The 24269-nt window shown below is 33.9% G+C and overlaps 1 protein-coding gene and 1 non-coding gene across 2 annotated transcripts in view; both read left to right on the forward strand.

The window, feature by feature from the left end:
- Ap3b1 (adaptor related protein complex 3 subunit beta 1) overlaps window positions 1-24269 on the forward strand; it is a 229246-nt gene that overhangs the window by 119521 nt on the left and 85456 nt on the right. Inside the window, exons 16-20 of the mRNA XM_070031216.1 lie at window positions 6143-6329; window positions 7281-7411; window positions 13004-13112; window positions 16159-16309; window positions 19304-19445. Of these exons, the coding sequence (XP_069887317.1) occupies window positions 6143-6329; window positions 7281-7411; window positions 13004-13112; window positions 16159-16309; window positions 19304-19445 (720 nt within the window). The remainder of the gene's footprint in view (window positions 1-6142; window positions 6330-7280; window positions 7412-13003; window positions 13113-16158; window positions 16310-19303; window positions 19446-24269) is intronic.
- Trnaa-ugc (transfer RNA alanine (anticodon UGC)) lies at window positions 1196-1259 on the forward strand. The gene has a single exon. It is a non-coding gene; the product is annotated as a tRNA-Ala (tRNA).

Raw genomic sequence — 24269 nt, forward strand, 5'->3', positions numbered from 1 at the left:
AAAAGCCCCACGACTGGACCCCCCCCCCAAAAAAAAAAAAAAAAAGAATTTTCACTTCTTGAGGATGTCTAGATTGATTTTTTTAAATAAGACTTTGCATATTATATATATATATATATATATATATATATATTTGTATGCTTAAAGAAAAATTGACTGATAATCTGCTTTACTATTTTTAAATGTTTTTAGCTGATCCAAATAAAGAGTTTAAAAATAAGGCAACTGTTTTCAGATGCTCAAGTAAGTTAATTCTTAATGTATAAGTAGTTTTCTCTTTTAGCATAAATTCTTCATGAACTTTTTTTTAAATGTATGACATTTAATTTCTTTTTTTTTTCTTTGTTTTGTTGGTCATTGGGCCTGAACTCTGGGCCTGGGTGCTGTCCCTTGAGCTCTTCAGCTCAAGGCTAGTACTCTACCACTTGAGCCATAGTACCGCTTCCGGCTTTTTCTGCTTATGTGGTGTTGAGGAATCGAACCCAGGGCTTCATGCATGCAAGACAAGCTCTCATCATTGAGCCACTTTCCCAGCCCTGACATTTAATTCTTAATGTTTAGCTCTCTCTTGGTACAGTGTTATAAAGCACTTCATAAAGTTTTTTTTTAATCTGTCACATTTAGGAATCTTTAGGTAAATTTCTATAAACTGAACTTTTCTAATTCTGAGCTCTTTCCAGTGAAAATTGGTATAATTAACTGTTATGACTACCTTAAAACTATTTGATAACAGGTTTTTTTTTTTTATGGCAGTAGTGACTGAGCATAGGTTTACTGGCCTGTCTGCCTTCAAATCCTACTAAACTTTTTATTGATTACATGACTTCTTTAGAAATGTTGTGGAATATGTCCAGTACTTAGTTTCTTCATTTCTAAAGCGAGAATAATAATAATATAGCTTTACTAAATTGTATATTTTCATAAAAAGCATTGTATTCTACAAAATTACATAAAAACATTATTAGAATACTAGAACTAAGATCATAACAAAGGTTTCATTGATAACCTTTATTTTAAAAAGGAATTTAATCTAAAGAACTTAGTTGCACAGATAATTGTGGCAAAGAAGTACATAGAAGTCATCATGAATACAGCTCTTTAGCTTGAAAAATACCTGCGGGTTGTGCATGGAAATTGTATTTGTGGGTGAAGTCATAAAAAGAGGTTAATCTAAAATTGAATGGAGGGCTGGGAAGGTGGCTCAGTGGTAGAGCGCTTGCCTTGCATGCATGAGGCCCTGGGTTCGATCCCCAGCACCACATAAGCAAAACGAAAAAAGCCGGAAATGGTGCTGTGGTTCAAGTGGTAGAGCGCTAGCCTTGAGCTGAAGAGCTGAGGGATAGCGCCTAGGCCCAGAGTTCAGGCCCCACAACCGGACCCCCCCCCAAAAAAATAAAATAAAATAATAAAAATAAAAAGTAAAATAAATAAAATTGAATTGAAAGCTGTACAGCCAACCCTGAGATCCATGCATGGGTATATGGTTTGAAACTCACTTGTGGAAAAACAGGATGTATAGAGTTCGAACACAACTAATGATCAGACAAGAGTGACTTGAGAGCTTTTCTACATCAACTGAGATCAAAATACACCTATGAGAACTCTTTTTTTTTTTTTTTGTAACCAGGCTTGGTCAAAACTGTAGGTATTAAATCTGTAATAGCACTTCCTGTACTCCCAAATGTGCATGAGTATGACTCATAGCACATGCAGATTGTTAAATATCTGGAGTCGATGTATGAGGTATGTATGCTTCCTGGAATCCTGCATAGCCCATTTAATCTCTGTGCACTTTTCTGCCTTCACTTCCTATTTCTTACAAAAGAAATAAAATTCAGTTATGCCCAAATTGTCATACATCAACTGAGTTGGAGCAAATGGACATTTTTAAAACAAGCATTCAAGCAGAACTGACTGTACCTACCACAGAAAGTTGTTATGAGGACTAAATGAGACAGTAAATGTAAAATGCTTAGATTTCCTTGCTCATAATAGTGCTTGATTCATGTTAGTTATCTACTTGTATTGAACCCTACTTACAACTGTTTACTACCTATCTGTTTCTAGATCTTGAAACCTTGTCTCAAACAACAGCAAACAAAAATAAAAGACAGTATAAAGATTTAGCTGTTTCATTAAGTCTACTTAAAATTTGAGCCAGAATCCTAAAATTTTATTACCAGAATTAAATTAACATAATTTAAAAAGTTAGTAAAGGCTGCTTTAAAAAATATTGTAGCCCCTTTAGCTCTAAGTACACTCTGAAGCTGCCTTTCAATTTCTCAGATTGTATCTTCATCATTAAGTGATGAATGGCTGTATTAGAAGAAAGCTATTGTGGTGATGGTGTTATTATATTTTGTGCAGGTCCTGGGGCTTGAACTCAGTGCCTGGGCACTGTCTCGAGTTTTTTTTGTTGTTGTTTTTGTTTTGTTTTGTTTTGTTTTGTTTTGCTCAATGCTAGCACTCTACCTTGAGCCACAAGCTCCACTTCTGGCTTTTTGTTGGTTAGTTGGAGATTAGTGTCTCACTGTCTTTCCTGACTGTACTGGCTTCAAACCTCAGTTCTCAGATGTCATCCTATTGAGTAGGTAGGATTACAGGCATGATCCACTGCTGCCCACCAAAAGCTTTTGTTTTAATTAATATTTATTGCTTAATGAGGCAGAAATTAGAGAATTGATGTTTGGACCAGCCCATGTAAAAAGTTCGTGTGCAATGGTAGATGCCTCTCATCCTATCTACATGGGAAGTATAAATAGGAGGATTTTGGTTCCAGATAGCTCAGGTATAAGTGAAACAGTATTTGAAGAATAATTAAAGCAAAAAGGACTAGTGCATATTTACTATAGCTAAGATATGGAACCAACCCAGTTGCCCCTCAGTAGATGAATGGATCAAGAAAATGTGGTATATATACACAATGGAATTCTATGCCTCCATCAGAAAGAATGACATTGCCCCATTTGTTAGGAAATGGAAAGGCTTGGAAAAATTATACTAAGTGAAGTAAGCCAGGCCCAAAGAAACATAGGTCCCATGGTTTCCCTTATTTGCAATATCTAGTATATGTCTGAGTCAAGCAGAAAAGGTCAGATAAGGTGATGTTAGGGAAATGAACCCTAAGATATGTATTCAAATGTTTTTTTTTTCTTTCATGTGATTGTTTCTAAAGCATTTATAAGATTATTCCTTTGTTGCTTTGTATGTCCCTCCCCCACAGTATAACCCCTGCTTTCACTGTATTTGGTGTCGGTATAATTTGTGGAGGGGAAGGGGAAAAACAAATCCCCATTGCAACAGTGAGATGTACAAGTCATTATGTCGAAAGTGAACTTTACAACTTTGGTGCAGGGGGAGTGGGAGGATTGGGGGGGGGGAGGATGGGAAGGGGAAACAAAGGAGGAGGCCAGAATGCTTGATAAGAAATGTACTCATTATCTTGCCCTCTGTACAGTATTTTCACAATAAAAATAAATAAATTGTTTTTTAAAAAAAAGGACTAGTGCATACCTTGTATGGTATAATGCCTGCCTAATAAGCATGAAGCACTGAGTTCAAATACCAGTACTACAAAAAAGAATAGCAGTGTATTACTTGTTAGATTGGGTAAAATATAACACCCATATCTTGAAAAGTTATTTTAAAATAATAAGTTTATTAAATTTTATGAACATCTACCCAAATTATTTTTTCCTCTTGACCTTAGTGATTTGGAGTCAACATGAAGAGAATGTAAATGATTTAAATATAGTGTTTGGCTTTGCCATTGGATACCTGAAATGGTTCCTTAAATTTAGGCAGGAAAATTAATCTGAAATCACAATTTAATAAATGGATATAAGATTGAAAATTTCTGGTTACAGTACATTATATTCTGTTTAATTCTTATGTAATTGATGAATAAAACAACATGAACAGTACTATTTCATGTTCCACCTGGTAATGCCATAATTTTACTTAAATGCTACCAGCTCTTTATAAAAGTTGTTCTGGAAGATCTATAGTCTCCGACTCACCCATTTAGATGTGTCTCAAATTTAATTTATTTTTCATGGCAGAACTGGGACTTGAACTCAGTATCTCTTGCCCTTGCTTGGCTTTTTCCACTCAAGGCTAGTGCTCTGCCACTTGAGCCACAACTCTACTTCTAGTTTTTGCTTGAGATCCGAGTCTTGAGAACTTTCCAAAGCCCAGGCTGACTTTGAATCACAATCATTAGATCTCAGCCTTTGAAGTAGCTAGGATTACAAATGTAAGCCACCAGTGCCATGCTCTAATTTTATTTTTTTTAATTTACATTTTTTCAAAATAGTTGTACCAAGGAGTTTCAACTGATTTTGCCCTTTGTCTTTCTTCTCCATCTTCGAATTTTATTTTTGAGAATATGTTTTAGTAGAAATATTTATAAAATACCCAGTATTATAGATTTTATAGTCATAAATACATATTTTATATTATACACTTGTAATTACTTTAATGCCCTATCTTGTTCTCAATAATGCCAATTTATGTATTGAAAAGTTTAATTTTCTCAAAGTTAGTTTTGGGATAGGAAACTTTTAAGCAAAATGTGTTAGCTCAAGAATACTTTTCTAAGTAACACACTTAATTTCCCTGGTATATTTATTGCATATTCTAAATTTCAATGCTCAGATAGACTTGAAAGTTAAGCTAGTTGTGAATTCTCACTCTACATTTGAGATAACTAATTTTTAAGTGAATTTGCCAGGTTTTCAGGGAAGATATCTGTGTATGTTCATGTACCAAAATTCTTTCTAAGGTGATATTGAGTGGTATTTCTCATTTTGTCATTATTTTGGTAATTATTTTTAAAAAGGAATCAGAATTATTATTTTATAAACAAGTTGAACCTGGTCTAGCAGTTAGTGAATAACAACTGTTCCTAATGAAATTCAGAAAATATTAGTATTTTCCTGTATTTTTAGAAATAATTCTACTTTAATAAAACCAAGTTAATGCTTTTTAAATACCCTGTGACTGAAAGAAGGTTGCTTTGTATCTAATTCAGTTATCTTAACCAATTATTTTTGTGAAGGAGTTTGACACACCATTTCTGTATTTTGACCTAGTATTCTAGGATTGTTTTTGTTCTTTCTACCTTGATTGTTTTTATTTTTATCTGTTTCTAATGTGTGTAACATGGTCTAATGTAAATAAGTTACTATTCCTCAGTTTATTTTTCTCTTGTTTTATGAATCCTATTTAGTATTTAGTTACAATTGCATGTGTAGTCTTCTAAATTGAAATTATGTATTTTCAATAAAAAACTGTAGTTTAAAATATAAACCTATTTTGTTACCATTTCAATTTTTATTTAATTATTATTAAAATTATTTCAATATATGTTAATGTAGTACATTCAAAAATTGACTTAGGAAGTCTTATTAAGGTGTAAAAGCTGCTATAATAAGTTGTTCCCTACATAAATAAATAAATGACCAATATTACTAGAGGCTATAAGCAGCATGGGGAAAAATGGAAGAAGTCTTTTATCCTAGTTTTTAGAGGGCATCAGCAGCTTGCTTTTATGAAAAAGTAACAGCTAAATGCACTGCAAATAATTTGCAGTAATCCAGTTCAGTGATTCATGTGTCTGCTTTAATGGGTCATAATTCAGGGTAAAGTAACTGAGTGCAGTCAGAGTGCAGACACTGCTTATGCCAGGGACAGTATCTCTTCATAAAACACACCTCAGGAGAAGCAGTTTGCCAGCCCCCTAATACTCTCTGATGTTTTGATGTCCTGCATATTTTTCCGATTAAGTTTTGAGTGCCATGTTTTTAGTTGTATTTCCACATTCATTATTCTCACGTAGACCCTTCAGCGGGTTTGCCATATATGATTATTTTTTTAATGATGCCTTTCTTTCCACTTCAGCAGTTTAATAATCTAGCACATGGCTGCTTCTCAGTACTCAGCATTCACCTCCCCAGTACAGAAGAGGACATGTGCTTTGGCTTCAAAATTCCATTTGCCGTGTTAGAAATGCATATTCCCTACGGAACAACATTTGTTTGACATAACCATTCATTTTTATTATGTCTTTAAATATGTTTATCCAGAGTTATCAATAATCATAAATAACTGTATTCTCATCTTGTTCTGTTTTTTCCAACAGACAAAATTGCTTACCCAGTACATATTAAATCTCGGCAAGTATGATCAAAACTATGACATCAGAGACCGTACAAGATTTATTAGGCAGCTTATTGTTCCGAATGAGAAGAGTGGAGCTTTAAGTAAATATGCCAAAAAAATATTCCTGGCACAAAAACCTGCACCGCTGCTTGAGTCTCCTTTTAAAGGTATTACTATTAGATTGTATTACTACAAAATATGTGTTATTACAACAATATGTCCCACTTTTAATGTGCTTAAAATTTATCTTTTAGAAATATAAATGAATAGAAAATAGGCATGTAAGAACGATGTGCTTTCTATTCATTTGTGGTTTTAGAGCAACTTTTATAGTAAGGCTTATGTTATTCTAGATCTTATTTTCCTAAATAATTTCAGGTCTTTGTGAATTTTGTTCTTACTAAATATTTTAACTAGAAATAGTTTTAAAAATCTGTTGTATTCTTATAAGCACTTCATTTTACTTTAAATAGTGTTATTGCGTAAAGAATGTAAGTAATCTTAATTGTGAAATTTTATTAAACATCTGTGTATACTAACCTCAAAATTTCTAATAAGAATTATTTGATTAAAAATCTTTTTATATTTAGATTCATTTTTCAAGAATAGAGAGTGTTATTTTCCTCAGCTTTCTAAAAATGGTTAATTAAATATTTTATCAGTTTAATAAATAGTCATTGCAGTTGGAGCCAAATGATCAGATACCTTGGTTTTCATATTGTTTCTTATTTAATTGCTGTAAAGTGATAAAAAAGCATTTGAGTTTTGTAGAAAAACTATTAAAATTCTGGGTGTGTTTGTGCTAAGACATGTATATGGATTGTTTAACGGTGCTGTCATTCTTAATATTCACAGTAAAGTAATTTTTAGAGAAGCTACATTTCAGAGCAACACCTCTAAACACACTGACTGATTAGTTTTTTTATTGACCATTATGGGACAGATTATTGTAATCTATGGACTGAAATCAGTTTTTTGACCTATGAAGAGCTTCCTAGTTTATATTTATTCCTTGACATTTGAAGTAATATGCCAATTACCTTGAGCTCTGATTAGGATTGTTCTCTGTTATATGCAGCTCATAGTGTTTATTTTATATTTTCCTCTACCTTTAATAGATAGGGATCATTTCCAGCTTGGCACCTTATCTCATACTCTCAACATTAAGGCTTCTGGGTACCTGGAATTATCTAATTGGCCAGAGGTGGCGCCTGACCCGTCAGTTCGAAATGTAGAAGTAATAGAGTTGGTAAGTTGACCTTTCTGAAATTAATTTTGTTCAAGCATTGGGAGATTCTATGGTAACTTATTTTACATAAAAGCTTTTTGGGAGGATTGAAAATTGACAGTTGTTGTAGTATTTCTAAATATAATGTGCTGGATATACCTCTTCTTCACAGGAACTAAACAGTATAGTATTCCTATGTCATTGTACATGTTCTGTTCCTTTTCTTCAAGGAAACAGAGAATTGAATTCTCTGCATCAGTGCCACCCACATTTGTGCGATTGCATTTGTAGCTGTGTAGATTCAATTTCTAAGGTACTTAGTTTCAATGGATTGAGCTTTTTCTACTTTGTTAGAGATTCGTAAGCTTCCTGTCAGTGCTTTTATAAATAATTTTTGCTATTCTCTTCCAGAAAACTATACAGAGTACTCTTGATTTTCTGATCTAGTGCTTTAAGTAAAGCCTAACTATAAATAGGGAACATTGTGTGCTGAAAATGTCCTTTGTTGGGGTCACATTTAAAATGAATATGTTATGTTCATATTAAAAAACAAAAACAAAAAAATCCTGCTGTTTAGCTATTCTTTTCTATATCTTTTTCTTAAAAAATCAGACATATTAAAATGATTAATAATAACAGGTTTCTTTTTCTACAACAAAGAAAATGGACCTTTCAATTCTGTCGACATTTATTTATGTGAATAATCCAGTACTTTTAAAAGTAGAATTAATATTAAATAAGCAAGTAAGAATTATATTCTGGATGTTTTCTGATAGAAAAATACACATTGAACAACAATTCAGACAACCAGAATTCTTTAACACTAATTCCTGTTAGTAAGTTAGTTAGCTTTGCTCTTAACTTTTCCATCTACAGCAGAAGAGAACTTTTATTATTTTAAACATAATTTCTGCAATAAACATAACCATGTAATTTGATTCCTCTCAGAAATAATTTTCTCATAACTACTAAAACATTCTAGCTTTATGTCATGACCAGAAGCAATCAGTACTTAATAATTACGACCTTGAGCAAACCCTAACAGTAAGTGCTGATATTTGACAAATATTATATTGTTTAAAAGTCAGAATCATCATAAGAGGTAGTTGTTATTTCAACTTTGTAGATAAGGAAAGCAAGACTTAGAGAATCTAAGGAAATTGCTTAGGTTCACATATCTGGTAAGTGAAAAGAACAGGATTCTAGCCTAGGATATCTTGAATATATGGGTTTTTTAAACTGCTTTTATTGTGTAATATGAAAAGAGGAAGCTTGGGCTTGGTTGTAGATCTGGGTTATACTTTGTACATAATTTTCATATTGTAACAAACTATTGCTGATTAGGGATAGATAAGAGAAAAGAGAATTGCATGTCTATTTCCTTTTACACCTGAGATTTTTTTTTATTTTTTCATTCAACTCTAAGTACACTTGAACACAAATGCCTTATTTGTGCAATTTTCAATCAAGTACTAGAACATAAAGTGTTCTTTGATATATTTCTTTCTGTAGATATATTCTCTCCTAATAATTATGTCTGTTTGTTGTTTATAGTTCTGATGGGTACATCTTGTCTTGGTTCAAACAGGACAATACTTTTATCCTCCCACCACATCTATCCTCTACTCACTTTCATATTGCCTTACCACTGCTTCCACTCCCCCCACCCCCCCTTCCCCAAAAAGGGCTTATCTTTTCACAAATTGATAGCAGTGTGTCATACTTTCATTTGGTCTCAGCAGTATCCTTATATTGCCTGATAGCTGACTTCTTCGTTTGCATGTGTTCTAAGTATTAACTATCTTATTTTTGAACTTAATAATTGATAACTATATGGATAATAATTATAACTGATGGAGACAGATTGTAAAGATTGACACTGTCCATTGATGCCATGTAGAAAATAGCTTCAATCTATTGCTCTCTGAGACATATTGGCTTAAAATTATATTATGAGAGATAGAATTGAATATAAACATAATATAGCTAGTTCTATTTTCAAATGCATCTGTAACAGTGTATCAAGTAATGGTCAGATCATCTTTCCTGCCTCTTACTACCTCAACCACCTCCAAAAATCACACCAGTGATTTTCATTAACATAATACACTGTGCTATTGTAGGTGTACTGTAAAGTGATATTATAGGGTCAAAATGTCATTACTGTGAAATATAACTTTGTAGAAAAAGTGGCTTAAGCTTAGGTAATCTGATATTTTAATCAAAACAACAAGGAGTTAGTCAGATTGGCACTAGAAGTCACTTTGAATTACATACTATCATTTCTAGAATATTAGATACAACATAAATTTATGTTATGGTACTAAGTTTTGAAGGTCATTTAGGTATAGTTTTTGTTTAGTTCCAGAAAATGTTTTCTTCACTTATAGACTATCATTTGTATATTAAAGGTATTTTGCTTTATAAACATAGAATAGCTAATATTTTATCTTTTACTGGAAATTTCTGTTTCTTCTAGGATTTTTTTCTATTCCTTTTGTTTTGACTGTTATAGATATCATACCACAACAAAAATTAAAATATTTTTGTGGTTAGTCTTTAAAACGTGGTTCTGGATATGGAGCTGTGGCTTAAGTGGTAAAAGTGCTAATCTTGAGCAAAATGCTCAGGGATAACACCCAGGTTCTGAGTTCAAGCTGCACGACTAACATTAACAACAATAACAACAACAACAAAAAAACTGAGGCTCCATGAATATAGATTCTTTGGTCATTCCAAGAAATGAGCATGAGAGCCCATTTTTCTATTGATTTAGTCTTACTGAATTTAATAGACTGTCTGAATAGTTTGTATAGATTTATGAAAACTGTGGATGTTACTCATTAAATATATGGATCCTTTGTTTATAGGACCCTTTATGTATACTATTTTTAATCAAATTGGAGGCATAAATATATATAAAAAGCAGGAATGTTAATCTTATTAAAGTATATTCAAATAATTTCTACATAGTTTCCTATATTCAGATAGTAATTTTCAAGGCTACTGAAGCTTATCTCTTGGAGCTACATACCTTAACCCTTTTAGATCAGTAGTTTCAAACTGTAGCTGCACTTTACAATTACATAGAGATCTTGAAACCTATGCCTCTAATAAATTAGGATCTTGGGAGGTTAGAATTAATATTTTCATTGTTTATATTAGTGTTTTAAAAACTCAAATGTACACCCTGTGTTGAGAACCATTTTTGGATAAGAACCTGTGTCAAGCTACATATATTTCTTTACAGTAAGATATGTACCCTAGAAGAGGCTTATATTCTGCAGAAAGTCAATTGAAAATATAATAAATGAGTATTAACCAGTTTAACCTTTTTTTGAAGGGGATGGGGGGAGAGAGGTTCCTGGTGCTTGAACTCAGGATCTAGGCTCTGTCACTGAGCTTTTTTTTTTTTTGTCTGTCGTGGGGCTTGAACTCTGCGCTTGGGCACTATCCCTGCGCTCTTCAGCTCAAGGCAAGTGCTCTACCGCTTGAGCCACAGCGTCACTTCTGGTTTTCTAGTGGTTTATTGGAGGTAAGAGTCTCAAGCACTTTCCTGTCCTGGCTGGCTTTAAACTGTAATCCTCAGATCTCAGCCTCCTCATAGCTAGGATTACATGTGTAAGCCACCGGCATCCGGCTTTCACTGAGCTTTTTTGCTCAAGTCTAGTGCTCTACCCCTCAAGCCACAGTGTCATGTCTGGCCTTTTTTGAATAGTTTATTAGAGGTGAGAGTCTTATGGATTTTCCTGATGAGGCCGCTGGCTTTGAACCATGATCTTCAAATCTCAGCCTCCTGAGTAGCTAAGATTACAGGCGTGAGCCACTACAGTTTTCTTGCATTTTTCTTTAAGGATACATGAAAATAATTTTTCATCATGAGTCAAGGTAGCAGTTTTCTTATATTAAATTTTCTTACATGTATTAAACTCTCCAGAGGCTAATATTAGTAAACAGTATTACTACTATATTTAGGGAATACAAAAGTCCATCTTTTCCTTAAATCTAAACAAAGCTATCTTCTGAATGTAAAATTGGAATCTTTTTTTTTTTGTCAGTTGTGGGGCTTGAACTCTGGGCCTGGGCGCTGTCCCTCAGCTCTTCAGCTCAAGGCGAGTGCTCTACCACTTGAGCTACAGTGCCACTTCCAAAATTGGAATCTTTAAAGCAGTAATAAGGGCTGGGAAGGTGGCTCAGTGGTACAGTGCTTGCCTCACATGCATGAATCAGCCCTGGGTTCAATTCCTCAGCACCACATAAACAGAAAAAAAAAGCTGGAAGTAGTGCTGTGGCTTAAGTGGTAGAGCACTAGCTTTAAGCTGAATTGCTGAGGGACAGCACCCAGGCCCAGAGTTCAGGCCCCTTGACCAACAAAAAAAAGTAATAAATATTTATTGTGACAGACATACTTAGGATATATAAATATATAAAATATTAAAAATCCCTGTTCTCCTGAAGCTCATTCTAATTGTTGAATAACCAATAATTAGAAATTAAATAGCTGAGCATAGTGGCTCACACTTGTAATACTATCTACTGAGAGGAGAACAGGATTGTTTCAAAGCCAGCTTGTAGTCAGAAAGTTAGTGAGATTCCCATCTCAATTACTGAGCTGGGAGTAGTGGTGTGTTTCTCTCATCCAGGTCTGGGGGAAGTCTAAATGTAAGGATCATGGTCCAGGCCAACTGAGGGAAAAACATGACCCTATTCAAAAAGTAAAACAGAAAGTATTAGGGGCAAATTCAGTTGGTAGAACACCTGCCTAGCAAGTGAAATGTCCTACATGCAAACTCTAGTACAAAAACAAACAAAAAAACTGTATAGTATTTTGGAAAGAATATATTAAGTGCTGTTGATTCAAATTGGAGAGGGAATAGATTTCAAGTAAAGAGGCAAATCTTTCAAGTAAAGTTGACCTGGGGTTTTGGTGGAAACTGTGAGGACTAACTGGAGTTGAGTATGCAAGAAGAGTGGTAGAGGTTGGTCAGCGTAAGTGTAAGGGATGGTCTTATCAGGTCATGCACTCCTATAAGTACTTAGACTTCTCTGCATCAAATTGGGAACCATTACAAGGTTTCAAACCAAGGAGGACCTTAATCTGTCAGATTTTGATGGATTCATCCTGATGACTGTATTCAACAAACTTTGATTGGGGACAGATTGGAAATAGAGCTAAAAGACTGTCATATAATCCAGGAGGGAGAGTTGGCCAATCCAGAGCAGAAAAGTTATTTGATGTTTGGGATAAAAGAGAGAAAAGTCAGGGTTTAAGATGTTGAGTGGTTAGGGTGATTTATTGCCAACATTAATTTTTTTTCTTTTTTCTCTCTTTAGTACTAAGCTTGGATTTCTTGTTGTTATTGCTCTCAATTATTATAGCTCTATGACGTTATTTTAAATTTTTAATGGAAGGTGGGGTTAGCATAAAGAGTGCTGAATGAGAATTTGTGTTCTGTTTGGAATAAATTGACCTTATTGCCAGGACTTCTCTGTTGAGGCCATGACCTTGCTTAGGAGTTTGTAGTATATTCTCAATGATTGCATTTGCCAGAAGTCTGAATCCTTTAATGAGAACTACTTACATTTACTTTCTTTGTTTATATATATACACAGGCAAAAGAATGGATGCCATCAGGAAAAGCAAAGAAAGAAAGTCCTGCTAAAAAATTTTATTCTGAATCTGAGGAAGAACAGGACTCCGCTGATAGCAGCAGTGACAGTGGTGGGTTTTTATATATTTACATATATAAATAATTCACACTGTAGATTACATGGAAACTCTTTCTTCTCATCCATTTATTCTCAACCATTCTAAACTAAATTTAGAACTTCTCAGAATTCTCTTTTCAAAGCTAAAAAGGTTGAGGGCAACCATATGCAATTGAAAGAATGCTTAATAGGAAGAATTTAGAAGTCCTGTGCTAATTAAGTAAGGTACCTATCTTTTTATCTTACAGTTGAAGGGGTAGAGATAGGTCTTCTTAAAGTTTCTTCATTACCAAAATTTTCTGTGTGATTTGCCAATTTATTGGAGTCACTTTCTAACAGTTTTATATTAAGAGTTAGCCTTGGAAGCACATCTGATTAAAAACCAAATTATATTCAACTTTCCATAAACCTTTTATTTCTTGGATAACCAAGACCCCTTATTATTAGTTGGTTTTCTGTTGTCTGACACTAAAGTCATTCATTTTTTCCCATTTTCCTTGTCAAAATCTTTGTTTTCAGAATCTATAAATTAACTGTGGCACATTATATAATAAAATATATAATAAATAGAAACTGGAAAAAATACCTCAATCTATAAAGTTGACATTAAAAAGTATAGAATTTAGGGAATGAGGTAGACCAGTGAGAGATATATTTCTATACTTGTTTTTGTTTGTTTTGCTTTGTTTTTTGTTGGTTGTGGTGCTTGAACTCATGGCCTGGGCATTGTCTCTGAGCTTTTCTGCTCAAGGCTAGTGCTCTACTACTTGAGTCACAGCTCTATTTCCAGTTTACTGGAGGTTAATTGGAGATAAGATTCTCATGGCCCAGAGTTCAAGCCCCACGACCGACCAAAAAAATAAAAATTCTCATGAACTTTGCTGCCTGGGTTGGCTTTGAACCATGATCCTCAACTCTCAGCCTCATGAGTACCTAGGATTACAGGCATTAGCCACCAGTGCCGGATTAAATAAGTGTTTTATACTACATAAAAATAAATCTATTCCTAAATAAACCTTTTCCAATTTGAATATGAAATAGTTGATTAATGTTGAATTTTTATGGATTTATTACAGTTCATATAGGTAGTCATGTGGTTCATTATAGCTTCCAGAGGAAAAAAATAACTTTTCTCTTATAAATTATCCAGTGAACATATCATTTTGAGGGGTTGGGAAGGTGGCTCAGTGGTAGAGTGCTTGCCTTGCAGGCATGAGGCCCTGGGTTCGATTCCTCAGCACCACATAAGCAAAAAGAAAAAAGCCGGAAGTGGCATTGTGGCTCAAGTGGTAGAGCACTAGCCTTGAGCTGAAGAGCTGGGATAGAGCCCAGGCCTCACAACCGAATGCGTCCCCCCCGCCCCAAAAAAAAAAAAAAAAAAAAACAACCATATCTTTTTGAGAACAAAGAAATTTCCTGAAGACTCTCACTAACTAGTAAATTTAAATAACACTTCCTTAAGTGAGCTGGATCCAAACTCATGTTGATCTCATATGTAGTAAATAACATGTAAAATACTTAGATTCATAATTTCTCTTCATAATTTCTAACATGCGCTAGTTGCCCAACTTACTATATACATGATATAACTGATATCCTAACAAATTTCAACTCTTTTTGTCAGTCATGAAGCTGGGACTCTCAGGGCCTGGGTCCTGTCCCTGAGCTCTTTCGTTCAAACCTAGTGCTTTACCATTTTGAGCCAAAGCTCTACTTCCAGTTTTGGGGTGATGAGTTAGAGATGAGAGTCTCAGGGAGACTTTTCTGCCCAGGTTGGCTTTAATCCTCCATCTTCAGATCTCAGACTCTTGAGTAGCTAGAATTACAGGCATGCACCACCAGCACCTGGCTCCAACTCCCTTCATTTATCAGTTTCGTTGTGTTGTAAAGTTTGGGTAAAATGGAATTTATTCTTTCTGCGAAGTAATGATGGTGAGTGTCTTCTCTGGTAGCAGTTCTGTTATAATCACCATCACAAATTTCAAATTGTTTAATCTTTATGACAGTCTTGTCAAGTAATAATGATGTTGCCACCTGCTGTAAAGGAAACTGAGAGTCATAGGTTAAACAATTTACTCGGTCTTTCATCTAGTATGTGGTAGAGCCAAGATTTGAATTTAAGCATTGTCACATGAGAACCCCTTCTTTCCCCACTACAAGCTACTCTGAAAAACTAATATCATTAGTCATAGCTTTCTACTGTGATACAGAATTTAATCTCTAAAATAAGTCTTACATACCTATTAGAATACTGTTTCATTACAGGCTAAGTTTCGTCTTAAAGGGTGTGCCATTGCATAGATCATAGGCAAGAGCAAAGTTTGTTCTTTAATATAGAATATAATTCTGCAGTTATAATCATTTTAAATAATAATATACTTCATCTGAAATTACACATACTTAATGTATTACTTCATCAAGAGTCCTAGTATACCATAATTTATACATTTAAGTATATAGTTCCTTAACGTAGCTTTATCATCAATGAAAAACTTCTTTATTAAATAAAATGTCTTACTTAGTAATTTTGCTTGTTTTTGAATTTTTGAGTGTCTCATTTTCTCTTTCAAAATTTGTTTCAAATCAGATCTAACTGTTGTTTATTTCTCTCTAAGTAAAAATCTCCAGTTGGAATTAGAATTCACAATTATTTATCTTTCTACTATTTTCATTCTAAGAAAGGAAGAGAGAAAGATAGATTTAAAAAAAAGAATGCTATAGCTATTTACAGGCTTGAAGAGTGAGAGTCCCTTAAATTTGGTTTACTTGATTAATCTTGGCCTTGTTTTTCTCTACCCGCTATCAAAGCATCTTCTATCAATTGGAGTCTCTCAAAATTCAGTCTCAAGCTCATTCTGCCATAGGAGCCTGCCACAGGAACCCATCGGTCTAGAAACAAAAGGTGCAAAAATAGTGTTGAACAAGAGAGGTCCATCTGAAAAAAAATATCTGGTTTCCTTCATGATGAACATTACCAGTTGCAAGTGGACTTGTCCTTATGTATAATTAGGTGGCTTCAAGTCAAAGAATATGTGGGGTTTTCTGTTTGTTTTTCAAAGAGAGTGAATCTGGAAGTGACAGTGAAGAGGAAGGAGACAGCAATGAAGACAGCAGTGAGGACACCTTCAGTGAGGAGAGTGAGAATGCAAGTGAATCAGAAGCAGAAAATGAAATAACAGCCAAGAGGAACTCCAAAGCCAAAAGAAAAAGGTATTGTATAATAATAGCCTTCAAAAAATGTTTCATAGCACTTTCCCTAGTTAAATTTTCCCTTCAACTCAGAGTGAGAAAGTATCTACTGCACGTATTTTCTCCCAAGCATACATTAAATATTTTAAAAATTAATTTAAAGTGCTAGTAATTCACATTGTGACTTACAATGCCTAGATTTCATTTTGAACTTGAACAAATCTTAGAGTTACATTTTGAAAATTGGTATAACCTTGGAAGTCTTGAGCTAAGTGATCAAGCAGTAGGTATGAAACACTTAATTACCTTTTGTAGCAATTTTGCTGAAGGCTAAAATTAAATCCCTTAACACTTTGCCATTATGTAACTAAGACAATTGATTTTTCTAAATAATGTTACATTAAAAGATTATGATCCAAATATTAAGAGCCAAAGGCTGTGAAGGAAGACGGTCATAAGATAGTTAAGTATTAGCTCTTTCTAGGATCACCCATTATCAACAACATTATCCTGCATTAAAGTGTCATTAAAATTTTGAGTGATTGGGGCTAATACCTTGGATTGTGTGGCTCTGTTTTCCCCCATTGCTGTCAGCAAGTGGCCTCTGCCAGCATGATGGCCCTTTCCCTGCAGTCTGCTGCCCGCTCACTTGATGAGCTTGCAGCTTGGGCTCAGTCGTGGCTGACAGCACTGATTGGGGCGCAGTACGCTCTCTGCTCCTTTTATTACAGACAGTAATTAAAGCAGCTCGCCCTGCCACTTCCATAACAAACACAGCATAATGCCCTAATTATGACTTTATTAATTTAAGTCAGGATTTAATGATTTTAAAAGTGATTTATATTGTTTTTCCTGTTCAGAACAAATGAAATCTGTAGGTTAAATTAATACAGGCTTTTCATCATTGCAAAGTTAAAAACCTAGTTACCAGTAAATTCTTTTCATTAGATTAACATCTGAAACTCTAAGCAGTAAGGTAAACAATAATTACCATCAAAATTGAGTGATGTATAATAAAATAACACTTTTACATTTAAAAATCTTATCTTAAATGCTTGAAGCTAAATATAGACTCATTGACTTGTTGCAGCAAAGGAGCTAGTTGATTTGTAATAGGCTTCTCTAACAGGAAAATTGTATACTAGCTTAACATCAGAGTACCAAGATGTGGTTTATAAAAGTATCCTGGCTCTAGAAAGGAAAATTTTTTTATCAATACATTAAATAACTTTGCAAACAGCAGAAGTCATTATGTTAGAAATTTATAAGCACATATTAGCTACTTTATATTTTTCTTCAAAAAATGCACTTCTATCTTCACATGTTTTAATTAAAAACAATTATTTGTTATACCAAAGAAAACTGCAAGTACATTCTAAACCCATATATTTGTAAGTACATGCTTTAAACAGTGAATTGAGAAGAGTAAATTTGCCAGTCTTTGCAACTGGGAAAAAAAGCAACATTTTTTTTTTTAGTCTTCAAATATAATTACGTGTTCTCTGAGATGTTGCCATGGCTCCATTTTTAATAAACAGCAATCATATTTCCTCCACAAAAATCAATTCTGAGAAATATCGATTCTTCCCTTGCCTTACCACTCTCTCTCCCTATTGTATCTTTCTGCCTGTCTCTTAACATTTCTTTCTGTTTCTTAACATTGCCAGTATAATATTTAAAGCTCTTAATAACAGTAACATATCTTTAGTACTTGTTCACTATTCATGGCTAAATTTGAATTTTATATGTCCAAGTATTTTCATATGAAGGAAAATAGTATGGTATGGGGAGAAAAGCAGACTTCAGACTTAGATGTGAGTTCAGATTCTACTTTTCTTCTTCCTATCTCTGTGTTCTTAAGCAAATTATTTAACCTTCTTAAGTATCAGTCTCATTATTGTAATCAGGATAACAATGCACCTAGGAAGAGAGCATCTAAATTAGATAATTGGTATGATTGGCATGAAATGCCTAGCATTGCTTCTCCAAGGTAGGTTCTTAAACACATGCTCACAATGTAAGAGAGGGGGTGGGGGGAAATAGAGAAAGAACTTTAGAACTAGATTTCCAATTTTCGGGGGGAGGAGAATATAAAGCACTTCAGAGTATATCATTTCCCTAAGATAATTTGGTTGGCCATCTCACATGTTACTACTCTTTGTAGAACTCCCCAGTTCACCTTAAGTTTATTTAGGTATCCTCCTTTAAGTGTTCTCATGATAGACACACTATACTTTCTTACTTATTACTTACACTGTATTGTCACTGCCACCATACTTTTCTGTATCTACTAATGGACTACATTCTAGGCAGACATACAATGATGCCTATATTTGACTAGCCTTTTGTGAGCCTGAGTACATAATGTAGTGCTAGCATGTAAATAATAAATATTAGTTGAAATAATGAACAAATGTGTTAAGCACTTAGGTGTGATTAAAAATTATTTAACTATCTTACATTTTTAGTAAGATTTAATACATTAGAAGAATCCTCTTTGAGCTGAGGTTTTTAGACCATAATATATAATCCCAGCACTCATGAGGCAGAGGCAAGAAGAATGTAAGTTTCAGGCCAGCTAATTAAATAAAAAATTGATTCTCTGAACGAATTGGTGTTTTAATATAATATAATTCAGGTCACATGTGGGACCTTGTATAAATAATTTTTATGGACAGAAAAAGTCTACAAATACAGTTGGTTTTAGCAAAAGTAAACATACAAATATTTATCAAGAAGCAGTTTGTATATTGAAACAACATTGTAAAAGCATACTGTTGTAGATGCTAATGTTAACACAACATCTAGTAGATCAAACATTTTGTATTATTTTCTGTGTTGTTGGAAATTATGTTAATTAGTGATATATAACTTTTTGTATTTGAAATGATTCTGTTTTGTTTACAATGAATTCCTGTATAATTATTACATTAGATGTTCAAGAATTTCAAAACTATTGTATTGTCTGTATAAAAGATTTATAGTTCTTATTTCAAAATTTATTCTTATGCATAGTGATATAGAGGATGGTGAGAAGAAAAATGAGAAACCTAAAACTTCAGATTCTTCTGATGCTGAATCTAGTTTAGAAGAAAGCTCAGATTCTGAATCAGAATCAGAATCTGAAAGTGACTCTGACTCCAGAAAAGTCACTAAGGTAAGAGATGGCACATTTATTTATTTATTTATTTTTGGGATCCAGTCGTGGGCCTGAACTCTGGGCCTGGGCGCTGTCTCTCAGCTCTTCAACTCAAGGCTAACGCTCTACCATTTGAGCCACAGTGCCACTTCAGGCTTTTCTTTTCCTGCTTATGTGGTGCTGAGGAATTGAACCCAGGGCCTCATGCATGCAAGGCAAGCGCTCTACCACTGAGCTACCTTCCCAGCCTGAGATGGCACATTTATTATAATCAAAGGTAAATAGGTGTACCTTTTCCAATTAAGCATACATATTATCGAAAATTTAATGTTTTGTTGAAAACCAAGAAACTAAGCCAGAAGTTAACATTTGTTCACTAACATTTAAGTTACTAACAAGTAGAGTAAAAATGTCACCATTATTTTCCCATTCCTTTGATTTTTTGTTGTTGTTGTTGGTGGTGGTGGTTGTGATTCTGAACTTTGGGCCTGGACACTGTCCCTCAGCTCTTCAGCTCAAGGCTAGCACTCTGCCACTTGAGCCATAGCACCACTTTCAGCTTTTTCTGCTTATATGGTACTAAGGAATCAAGCCCAGGGCTTCGTGCATGCAAGGCAAGCACTCTACCACTGAGCCACCTTCTCGTGTGATTTTTTTTTTTAACCCTAAATAAACCTTTCCTTTATAACTCAGCTCTACAGAAAAGTTCAGGATTGATTTTGAGTTTATCTTGTGGCCACTAAAAGTTTTGGTTAGGTTTTGACAGGAAGACTTTTGCTAAAAGTAAAGTGAAAGGAAGCTGCAGAAATACTGTTGAACAAAAGAATTTAAATGCTTAAAAAATAACCAATATGTTTTGTAAAGTATTAGACATTTAATAATGTTATTGGACAATAGAATGTTTTTTAAAGTTTTAAAAGGTATATATTATTTAAATCAGAAATTCAGTAGCCATTTATTTAAACAATCAACTTATAGGATAATAGTGCTATTTAATACAACATTTATAACACTGAACTTCTTTTTTATATAAAAGTGTATGTAGCTAGAGACATTAGGCTCAAGCTTGCTATCCTAGATACTGGGGTGATAGAGATCACAGACTTGGGTTCAAGGCCAGCCCATGCAAAAAAAAGTTCTTGAAACTCCACACACCTGTTGTCCCAGGTATAAGGGCGACACAGTGGCTCAGTGTATTGGCTCACACTTGACATCCCTAGCAGCATGGGAAGCATAAGTAGGACAGTCACAGCCTAGGCCAGCCCAGGCTTAAGACAAGGCTTTACTTCAAAAATAACATGGCTCAAGTGGTAGACTACCTGCCTTGAAAGCAGCAAGTCTTGAGTTCAAATCCTAGTTCCATACCCACCCACCAAAATACATATGTATGTACACATACATATAGTAAAAGTATGTAGTGTTTTTAAATGAAGCTATTAATGTAAAGTTTAGACTCATAATAATATCATTTTAATCTCAAATAATCATCCTTTTCAGGCAAATAGATAACACTGACTTCAAGTATAGTAACTTTATATGTAAACTTTATTATTTTATGTGTTGAAATTAATAATCATAGATTTACTTTAATGGAAATCAGTTTCTTCCTAACTGTTTTTGGAGTTTGAACTAAAGGCCTGGCTCTGTCCTTGAGTTTTTGTGCTCAGGACAGCTAGCAGCACTCTATTACATGAGCCACAGCTCCACTTTGGCTTTTTAGTGGTTAATTGGAGATAAGAATCCCAAGGACTTGGGCTGGGAAGTTGGCTCAGTGGTAGAGCGCTTGCCTTGCATGCCTGAGGCCCTGGGTTCGATTCCTCAGCAACATATAAGCAAAAAGAAAAAAATGCCAGGAGTGGCGCTGTGGCTCAAGTGGTAGAGTGCTAGCCTTGAGCTGAAGAGCTGAGGGACAGCGCTCAGGCCCAGAGTTCAGGCCCCACAACCGGACCAAAAAAAAAGAATCCCAAGGACTTTTCTGCTTAGGCTTGCTTTAAACCACAATTTTCAAATCTCAGCCTTCAAAGTAGCAAGGATTACAGAGATGGGCCACCAATGTCTGACATCTAACCCAGTATTTTTTTCATCTACTTATTTTGTGAAATTTGAATTTCTTCAGAATGGCATCTGAGTAGATTAGGATGAATATAAATTCAGTAAAGAATACAATCCCTTCCATCTAGAGATTTATTGTAAAAGAATAAGCATATTTATTTAAAATATGACTAGTGATTTTCTTACCTTATTTGGAATATTCTTTCATATGGTTAAATTTATGTTTAAACTTGGATATATGTGCTACAGAATTTTAAGATTTCTGTTTTTCCAAAATTCACCTAAGAGATTTTAAGATTTATTGACTGGCCTCATATTAAACTTATCTCACAGTTAATTTAGTATATCCTCATTTTCTATTTACTTTAAAAATTCACAGTTTTTCTTGAGACTAGAAAATACTAGAATTGAAACTTAGAGAATATATTAGCTGACTTGTAGGTCATGCCTATAATCCCATTACTCAAGAGCCTGAGGAAAGGAAGATCACATTGGAATTCAGCCTCAAGAAGCCTAAAAAAATAATCAAATAGAAAAACAAACAGAAAAAACTGACAACAAAAGAGGAAAAATTCATAAACTACTTTGGATGCTGACAACAAATATAATCCAGAATAAAATACGAGTTTTAAAACATTACAGCAAAAATACCAATGAATGACAAATAGTTATTCTTAAAAGGTTTTTCAAAAGTTGAAAAAAGGTGGACTTAGTGCCTATTTAGTTTTAGGTACTTATTAAATCACAGGGGCACTTTAAATCAGCAATTCAGTAAATCTCTTAATTAGTGTACAACATTGTACAACATCATTGTAAAAGTTAGAGGCATTGCAATGAGCAAGAACCTTCAAAAACTCAGGCCATAGCTTGATGATGATTTTGTGTCTACTTGTTTTCTTCAGATAAATTATTTTCTCTGTATTAGAGGGTCTTTTCCCATCTATGATAGGCAGAAAGAGTTGGTCATTCCTTTCTTTTCTTTTTGTTCTTAGGTTTTTTTGGTTTTTGTTGCTGTTTTGTGTTTATTTTGCATTAACATATGAAATTGAAATAGTCTTCACTTTGAAGCTACCGTAATTATTTATTTCTGCTTTTTAAAAAATGATTTGGGGTATACCATATGATTGCAATGTATCAGTTTTCCAATAATAGGCAACTCTACAATTGTGGAAAAGTCCTACTTGCCCCAAGTGTTGTAGCTTCTGCTACAAATTATGAGTAATGAAGGCAGATGGTGGGTGCTTTACCATAATTTAGCATGACAGTGTGTTGGTGCTGAAAATTCATATGCCTTAAATCTACAACCTAACTAAATCTATACTTTTTCTCTTTTTCTTTCATTTGGACGATATACTTGGGGGGCATTGAGCATGAAAATGAGACCTTGGAGGTACTTTAATTATATGGCTTTCAAAACAGTTTTTATAATGGTCCTGTAAAATAAATAAGAGTATTCTACTTGTTTGGAGATAAGATTTTTATGTTTCAGTTTGCTCTTCTATAAAGTAGAATGCTGATATACACTTTATTTTTAAAAAATCAAATGTGAAAGAGCAGTAAAAAAAAACAACAAATAACTATAAAAATTGTTTTATCACTTTTTAATTTGAATATTAATTTCATGAAAGATCAACAGTATTATACTGATAGCATACCAATGCAAAAAGGAACCTAATTTTCTTTTTTGCAATCTTTGCGTCCTGTAATTTTTACTTTTTCACCATTTAAGTTTTAAGTCAGTCTTCATTTGTGATCCCTTAATTGCAGCATGTGAGCTTATTCATTTAATTAATATAGTCATCTACCTTCTGCCTCCTTTGTACTTGAATGTCTGTCTTAGTGTTTCTTCTTTTGCTATCCAATGTACCCATCTTTTCCAACATTGAAAGAGAGGAGGGGGAGTGAAATAGCATTTCACAACTGTAGCTCCCATTAAATTACTTCCATAGTAAAATCAGTTTCTATAATTTCAGCTTTTCTATGTTCAGACCATATTTTTAGGCCTTTTTGGGACTACTGGTTTGACATGCTGTCTCATTTGTTTGTAGTATTCTTTTTGCAGAAGAAATAATGGTTGCAAGTCCTCTAGATTCTATGTGTGATTCCTCATATCTGTTTCTTCCTGTCCCACTCTGACTATTCTATGTCCACCTTTCTTACTTTCATAGCCCCTTTGTCTTAGCCATCCTTAGACAAATGCTTTTCCAGCCCATCCTTCTATGCAATTGCCCGATTCTTACTATAGAAAATACCAGCTGAGGAGAAAGTAGTCTCATGCCAGAGTGTGGTGCTTCCACTTCTCTTAGTTGACAGTGACTGTAAGGAATGAATGATTACTGATGATAGGGAATCACTCATGTGAATGGTGCAGGGACAGTAGAAAGTGGGTAGAACCTTACTGGATTGATTGTTCCTAAATTGTTTGTTATTTAATGCCTCAGTATATCTATAAGACACAAAACTGTAGTCAACATTTAGGCTTTATGATTGGTCCTTTGTGTTATTTATTGATTAAGAGACATTCTCATTTGATTTCAGATATTGTCAAAAATGACCACAATAATTATCTTGTTTCAGTTATAGTTATTTTGATAGACTAACATGCATTTTATGTGTAGGTATTCCTTTTTGAAGTATGTTTGAGAGGCATTTTGAGCACAGTACTTTTTAATCAAATAATTATCTTGCTTCAAATAACACCTATAGCAAGGACAGTTCTCATTTGAAGTGCTTTCACATATTTTACAGTTCGAAAGGAAAATCATTTTATAAAAGAGAAAGATTAATAAT

Source organism: Dipodomys merriami, unplaced genomic scaffold (genome assembly GCF_024711535.1).
Source record: "Dipodomys merriami isolate MVZ:Mamm:240054 unplaced genomic scaffold, mDipMer1.0.p SCAF_20, whole genome shotgun sequence".
Classification (NCBI taxonomy): Eukaryota; Metazoa; Chordata; class Mammalia; order Rodentia; family Heteromyidae; genus Dipodomys; species Dipodomys merriami.